General features: G+C 34.5%; 1 protein-coding gene across 1 annotated transcript; it reads right to left on the bottom strand.

Annotated features, from left to right (window-relative positions):
* Window positions 1–4,173: 4,173 nt before the first annotated feature.
* Window positions 4,174–7,941, bottom strand: LOC139861658 (mitochondrial phosphate carrier protein 3, mitochondrial-like). The gene is made up of 6 exons (XM_071850117.1): window positions 7,537–7,941; window positions 6,434–6,795; window positions 6,287–6,330; window positions 5,421–5,635; window positions 5,204–5,328; window positions 4,174–4,570 (listed from the first exon to the last, which is right to left on the bottom strand). The coding sequence occupies exons 1-6, from the start codon at window positions 7,834–7,836 to the stop codon at window positions 4,522–4,524; spliced, it is 1,095 nt and encodes a 364-aa protein (XP_071706218.1). The 5' UTR covers window positions 7,837–7,941; the 3' UTR covers window positions 4,174–4,521.
* Between the last annotated feature and the right edge of the window lie 436 nt (window positions 7,942–8,377).

Below are 8,377 nucleotides of genomic sequence, written 5' to 3'. Positions count from 1 at the left end.
TGGTGTTTATTGCATAAAATATAAGAATAAATGTTAATTAAGAGGACAACAAATGTATTTTATCTTATTATTTGATTACAGATAGTTATAGCTAATTATTATCCATGAATTATCAAAAACAGAATAAATGTGGTAGATGATTTTGGATTTAGTATATATTGATTAATGTGTGATAAAGAGATTTTGTAATCTTGAAGATGAAATCAGAATTTAGTATTTTTTAAAAAGAACCAAAGTAACATTTTGTAATCTTTTATCTATATTCTTTCATAAGATCAACTTGAGCAGATATGATTATAGATTTAATTTATTATTGATGTTTTTTATGATCCGTAAGAAAAATCGTCGTTGAGTAACGTTTAGAGTTCTACATAAAATACATGAAATCTGTTCTGCATATTCCAAATGTAAAAAACTGTAAATTAACTTAATAGTTATCTGGAGTTAGATTTACTGAAGTGATTAATATTTGGGAGATGAACACCATGTCAAAGGTCTTTACTGTATAATTTTCTTTGATAATCAACTTCTCTACATTATCATTATTAGATAATGTAACTATATATATATGAGCTGAGTGTTTATTTTTGAGTGTTACCGTGTTAGGATCAAAGCTTATTTATGCATTCAAAAGGCAGTTACCATTATTTAGTTGTTGGCGTCATGGCGTGTGTCCATAGAAAAAGAAAATTCGAAACACCTTCCTTTTATTAAAATTATCCAATTATCAAATATCAAATACTGTGTTTGTAGGACTAGAATCAACAGTGTATTGTGTCATTTGTCGACTGTCGTCACTCGTGTCATTTGTCGACTGTCGTCACTCGTTCAGTTTAATAGTAGTTGTCGTTACTAGGTCGTGTGTTTTTACCTTGAACCGCTTAAAACAACAACATATGTGATTCGCATACACTTTATTCTACGTGGCTTAAAAACGTTAAATTTTAGTCCAAGTTGTTCACATCTACGCGCGTGTAAAAGACCATAGCAATTAAATACGTAATAAAAGGAAAAAAGCCGTAAAATAGCGCTTCCAATTGTAGAAAGATATGTTTGCTCTTATAAGTGTAAGTACCTTCTGCATCATAACAAGTAGTCAAGTATGAACAATTTAACAAAAGATGCATATTTTAAATCCATGTAGCATAAATTGTATGCAAATAGCATATATGTTCCTCTTCATTATCTGAAATTTCCTTCAACTCAACTAAATGTGGATTTTTGTTTAAATTTAGATCATTGATCAGGGGCGGTGGATGTTTCTGTTCTTCAAGAAGCTGCAAAACAGTGACGTCAACAATGTCGGCAGAGTTATATTGCCAAAGGTTTGATAGTATATAATTTCTTATACAGTAATTAGTATGTTTATCAATTATTGTCGGTGCAATTACCTTATTTAATTTTAGATACCAGCGGAGACTCATCTCCCTAGGCTCTCAAACAACCAAAGTATCGTTTTACCTTTTATGGACATGGATGGTGTGGATACATGGCCATTCAAGTTTAGGTAGGTCTGACCTTTTCATTATGCTAAACCAGTTAATATATCATGAAAAGAAATGAAAAAAGGCATGTTAAATTTTTTAGAACTTTGGCGGTTTCTTCCATAAATGCATTCTTTGTGCAGGTACTGGGCAAATAACCATAGCCGCATGTATGTGTTCGAGGGCACAGGTGTGTCATTCTTACACTTTTCATTATCGGTTACAAGCGTTTATGTTGGGTAATGGTAGATATAGATGTTCGTCCCATTTACATATGAGCGGGTCGAGTTGGTTTTTAAATCACAAATGGGTCAAATTGACACATTAGAACTATTGAGCAATTAAAAGAAAAACAAGGATAAAATAGGTTAAACCGCTCAAACAAGTTGAAAGTCTCCTGAATATGTACACAAACAAAAATATAGTTTTATTTCGATATTATATTATTACTCCCAAATATTGTTTATGTAATTATATATGATATAAAATATGAATATTTATTGTCTGAAAAAGGCTGTAAGGTTTTCCCGTTCGGATTACCCTCGAAGGGAGAGTAATCCGACTCCATACTCTACTATACGCAGCTCATCTGATTTATAAAATGGGAAAAAGAGTGTTTTTGTGTAGACCCAACTGAAAAAAAAAAGCACGTACGTTTTGTAAACTGGTTATATTTTGCAGGGGAGTTCACTAGGAAACATAGACTGCAAGTGGGTGACTATATGCTGCTGTACATGGATATGGTGAACAGTAGCTATGTATGCATCTTATACTAAAACTTCAATATGTAAAAATGTTTTCACTTTCGCTAACTGAATCAAAAATCTGCTATCGCTTGTCAATCAGGTGGTTCGAGCTGCAAAAGCTGAAGTTGAAGGGTGTGCAAACAAAGAAGTAACTGAGCTTAAAGTTGCAGACAAAGTGGAGCCCAGTGATGTTGAATTTGATCCACCTGAAAACTATAACAACTTTCCTAATATGGAGGAAATTATGGGTATTGGTAACTACTACTTTAGCGAGATTCTGAACTCGTTCAGCTCGTGGGATAATTTCATGACCAGTTACCCAGTAACACAACCGAAAATAACCTTTGATAATTTAACAGATGAGGATCTCTTACAGGTACAGGCGTGATGATGTTGCATTTTATCTTTAAGGATAGACTGCATAGTGCGTATATAGCATGTACTTTATGCTACCTGCAGCAAAATGTTTTAAGAACTAAAAAGTGTAAAGTCATGGTATTTTTGTTTTGGATATGCTACAAGATTTCAGTACATGCTGGATTTATGTGCTTATATGCATGTGTCGATGATTTTGGTTAATTTTTGCTTGCGTACTCGTTAGTTACGTGCTTTAGTATCTTGATATTAGATGAGTTGACATCTGCATCTACGTATAAAAGGTAACATAGAATGATATTAATTATGAATTGTGAAACTGATTATGTGACTTCGGTATCTTAGCTTTGCAAGCGTCAAATTTTTGAATATATATCTAGTTTGGTTATGCATTTTTTTTTTTTTTTATCATTTATAGCGAGATTTAATGCATCACTGCTGTGAGTCTTAGCGTTGCGGTGGGAGGTTGTATTCAATTGGTTTTTGTTGGGTTGTTTTTGGCGTATTTTTTTCATTGCTATTTCACTCTTGGTTATTTTGTTGTGGTGGTGGCGCGTGATTCCTTCTTGTTGCTTATGGTAAGTAATAGGGTCGGGTTCCGGCCAATGGGGCTTTGCCTCATTGGTCACCATGTTAACATGGTGTTCGAGGAGACCAGGGTTCGAGTCTCGGGGGGGGGGGGGGGGGATTTTCGTGAATTAACTTCGTGAGCTAACCACTAACATTGCCTTTCAAAAAAAAAAAAAAAAAAAAAAAAAAAAAAAAAAAATAGGGTCGGGTTCCGGTTTCATTGGATCTTTAGTTGTTCGCCTTCAATGTGCATTGCGGAGATTCTCTAGTGAAATTCTAGGTCCGTGGTACAAGATGACGTAGGTGTTTGGTTGTCATTAGGATTTGTGTTTGTTTGCACTTGTTTTGTTTCAGCGTTAGCAATCATGTTTGTTTGTACTTGTATTGGTACATTGTTGGTAGTTTGACTTGTTAGTAGTTCAATTTGGTTGTTACAATGCGATTGTTCAATTAGGTAGGATATGTCACATGTAACTCGATTGATCATTGGATCATTTAAACTTAATTTTCTATCGTTCGCAACAAAAAAGCAGTGAAGCGGTTCATCTTATGTGGGTCAAAATATGTGGATTGGGATTATGACACGTAATCCTTGCTTCAAAGATATCCTCTGCACAAGTGCCCTTGTCAGTGTTGATTGTATAAAGGTCATGAATTCTATATGACCCACCTTGATGGTCACACATTCAAATATCTTCAATTCAACTTCTAATCACCACATGTAAGCGCTACTTTAGTTTTACCACCATCAAGCATCAGCCACCACTTGTTTAGCATTTCACAAAACCACGCCACCATTAGCAATTGTCAAAGTAAAATAGACCTTTCTCAAATAATCATCAATCCAACACCAACACATCAGCTCGAAGAATCCATTTTTCGATCAGTAAATACACATGTAGCCCAGCAAACCAAAACTCACATGTGCCAAAAACCAACATTTCAACTCCGCATTATTCACTTTATTAATACTAACGCCACAGACAGTAGACAGCAAGTAACAAATACGAAATAACACAATTTAAATAAGTGCATACTTTCACAGGCCAATAGTATAATCAGTCTTTTTTTCCCATTATTTAGAATGGGGGAAACAATATCCTGTCTTTTCATGATAACAAAAAATGCTTCATTGATGAAGCGAAGGACAACACAATCCTCCTCAATATCCAAAAAATACTCAGTAATAGCATAGAAATAATACAAGTTAAAACTCCAAAGCATTTCTAGTGTACCAAAAGAAAGTCAACTCTCCAAAACTAACTGTGGGGCCATGAATGTATGCCTATATTTTATTGACTTGTTTAAAAAAAGAAGCATCCCAGGCTCCGTAGCCTAACAAACATCTATGCCTCTGCAATCTCAGCAACTGGAGCAGCACCACCCGTAGTTGGCCTGTACATTACAAAGTCAAAGATTTAGCTCAAAACCTAATGGAATAGGCCAAGGTAATAGTTGACCATTTACAAGTGATTGTACATGGTATAAATAGGTTATGAATCACACATACTAATAACTTATGTTCTATTTCTCAATGAGTCAAAACTTGAACTAAAATAGAAACAAATTATCTGAAATGAAATACTCCCACAGTCCCAAATTAAAAGTTATGCTTTGACTTTAAATAACTTTTTTTGTGTTTTATAATATTTGATTAAATTAAGTTTTATATGTACTTTCATTTTATATAACTTTCATCAAGTATTATATAACACAAAAGGTATGACTATTAAATTGGGACGGAATGAGTAGGTCAAAAGTCACTTGAACTGTAACTTTAATTGATAAAACCTCATTTACTCGAAAATCATATTATTATCAGAATAAAATAATACAAACAATAATAGTTGACACAAGCCGAATTTCAACCAAATTTGAAGCTCTTAAGCAAGAAATGTTTTTGTGTCAACCGCCGAAGCTTTACCAAAAATCCATGTCCGACGCGTTACCCAACCCACCCATCTTGACACCTCAAGCAGAGACAAAATATTGTGCAAGAACATATATGAGATGAAGTAAAGAACTTACAGTCCAACAAACACTTTGAATGCATCATAAATTCCCCATTGAGCTCCGGTGAGGGTTCCAATCATGACAATACGTAGGGGAAGCCCTCTAGTAAACAGACCCCAAACTCCAAACTTCTTAATGGCCTGAAAAAAGAGGGAAGCAAACAATATAATGTTATAGCAACGTTGATCATACGATAAAGAAGATAAAACAGTTGCCAAATAAAAACACTTACATCACCAACACTTGCTCCCTTGGCATTGTTGAGGTAGGAGACAAGGTTGTCAGCAGGATGAGATACGATAGCGCAGAGTACACCAGCAACATAACCTCCAGCAAAACTAACTCCGAGTTGCATTGATTTGCTGCACTCGTTCTTTGGTGTGGGGATGGCATACTTGTATAAGTTCTCCACAATAGTCTCAAATGAAGCAAACTTCATCATAGTATCTGTGTATATCAAAACAAAGTGAGACCAATGCATATATTTTAAGACTTGCACAACAAGCAGCTAATAAAACATCTTTTGTTTATTATGTGTTGCATAGCTTCTGCAACCAGATCCGACTTAAAATTGCATGTATAGTCATGCTTCTAAAAGTTTATTTAAGTTTCTGCTAAATCAACAAGTGGCCAAAACTTAAGCTTATGCACCCCGTTTCTGCAACATAAAAGATATACGTTATTTTTCTGATATCATGTTTAAATCCAATGCATGTTTACATAAAGTCATAAACTGCCTTATTGTGAATTTTAAAGAGTTAACAAGTTGATAATTAACTTTTTGGACTTCTTATCCTCCAAAACAGTTGAAAATAAATGACTTATTTTGACTGAAAACTTCTCATTGACATCAGATAATAGCATTTGATAAGACAATATTTCCATTTATTCATAGAAAAGAATACTTATTAGAAATATAAAAGTTTCTTCAATTGAGAACATGGTATAACAATGAAGTAATGAACAATATAAATTGTCACAAAAACCAATGAAATGTAAAATCCATATATGCATATGGCCTAGTGAAAATCATAAAAGCTTGGACACAGTAAAATGTCACACACAGAATAATCATGCATATTCAATGCTTTAACTTACATGGTATCTGGCGCCCCCACAGTGGTACCAATCCCTTGTACAACCTACCAAAATTCAACAAACCTCCATGAGAAAACACCTAAACACCAATAATTTGATATAGTTCCAAAAATAAAATAAAAAACTAAAAAAAAACAGTGTGTGTACCCAAGTGCGCCTTCAGATTTGATAAACTTTGGAAATCCATCTCCCAAACCCCTAGCAAAACCAGGCTGTGTCTGGACACGAACCTTCACTGCCTCCATGGGACACAGTGCAACATCGGCAATTAGCTCAGCAGATGCTGAACCAGCAAGGTAGATCAAAGTCTTGTACTTGGCTGCATATTCTGGGCCAGCTATGTCAGAGTAATATTTCTTGAAGAATTCATAGAAGCCAAACTTGCAGGCACCCTGAGCACTATAACCAAGTAGGGTAGGAACCCATCCCCTAAAAAAGCCCCTTACACCTTGCTCCTTCAGCAATACTCCAAAACCAGACGAGATGCTCTTATATTTAAGAGGGTCAATCTGAATATTAAACAAATGTTTGAGATTAATAACATGACTAAAGAATTTGTAAGTTACCTAAACTCTACCTAATTAATCATTAATTCATTAAGGACCAGGATCAGATCAAACAGTAACACGGTTTAGAAAATTATTAAAAGAGGTGGTGACTAAAAACTTATATAATATAATTCAAAACTTTAAGTTCATTATTTATCATACTTCACCAATTTTGTATAAACAGAACCAACCAGGAAATGGTTTGGCAATAATAAAAGCAATGGTGACTATTATGTAAACATCTTATCACATACTTTCGGCCAAAAACAAAGTTAGGTACTTAGATTTCAGTTTACATCTCCATATCAAACGCACAATAAATAACTAATTAACAGCTTCAATTGCACAGATCTACATCTTAACCAAAAAGTGAATATCAAGTATCAGCTACAGAAGAATACTATAACAAAACAGGTCAGATCAAGGTCATACTCAGTAAATCAGATGCAAAATATGTACATGTACACAAACTATAAACACTATCAATATAGCCTGACATCACTTATAGCATAAGCATAACAATTAACAATTGAATCAACCAAATCAACCAAAACAGACTATAACTCAATAGATCCGTATGATTAACCATATAATGATTAAATACACAAACATATAACATAATCAAGACACGGTATCATAAGAAATGAATCTAAATCTAACGAGATTAACATAAATTCAACCAGATCGAAGCAAAAAAATTACCTGCATATTACATTTCACGAGATCTAGTGGAGTAACGCTCATATGAGTAAGCCCGCAGCTGAGGATACCACCAGCAGTACAAGCAGCATAAAATCGAGGTGAATACATCTCGATCTTACCGAACGGCTCGCTCGGAGCAGGAATCATGAAGTTATCCTGCTGTTTAGCAGGTGAAGTAGAAGGATACAAGCTAGGGCTTGATGATGTGTTGTTGTTGATGAGGAAACTACTGGTTGAAATAGAAGAAGTGTAGAGGTAATTAGGGATTAGAGATTGACGAGAGCTGTCGGAAAACGCCATTGCAGGGAATTGATCGGAGAAATGGTTGATTTGACTCAAAATCTCTCCGATTTCTCCTCAATTCCGGGAATGGCGATGAAATGTGAATGGGGATGGGGTGGAATTGACGTTTTATGTACCAATGAAGCAAGTTGGGTTAGCCCTAATTATCAGCCAATAGCATCCCTTGTTGCCTTACGACGTCGTTTGCTGACTGCTGACTGCTGACTGCTGACTGGTCCGTCAACTTGCTATAATTTAAATGAAAATAAATTAATAATTTAATAATTAATTGTTATAATAATAAGAATATTATTTATTTGTAGATAGTCAATTTTGTACTAATTCTTAGTCAATATTTGGTAGCTTTGTTTTTGTATAAATAGACATGTATTGCAAGCTAAAACACTTGCACCATTTCTCACACTTACACAGTGTTTCCTTCTTTCTCTCCATTATCATCTTTGTTCTTACACTTCATTATTAGTATTCTTAATCAAGAATCAAACCACTAAAGGTAGTTATAAGCCTACTGAATTATAACACAGTCAAACCACTAAAG

Source organism: Rutidosis leptorrhynchoides, chromosome 8, assembly GCF_046630445.1.
Source record: "Rutidosis leptorrhynchoides isolate AG116_Rl617_1_P2 chromosome 8, CSIRO_AGI_Rlap_v1, whole genome shotgun sequence".
In the NCBI taxonomy this organism is placed as follows: domain Eukaryota; kingdom Viridiplantae; phylum Streptophyta; class Magnoliopsida; order Asterales; family Asteraceae; genus Rutidosis; species Rutidosis leptorrhynchoides.
The sequence above is the reverse complement of the archived record's forward strand: the minus strand, read 5'-3'. Positions and strand labels throughout refer to the sequence as shown.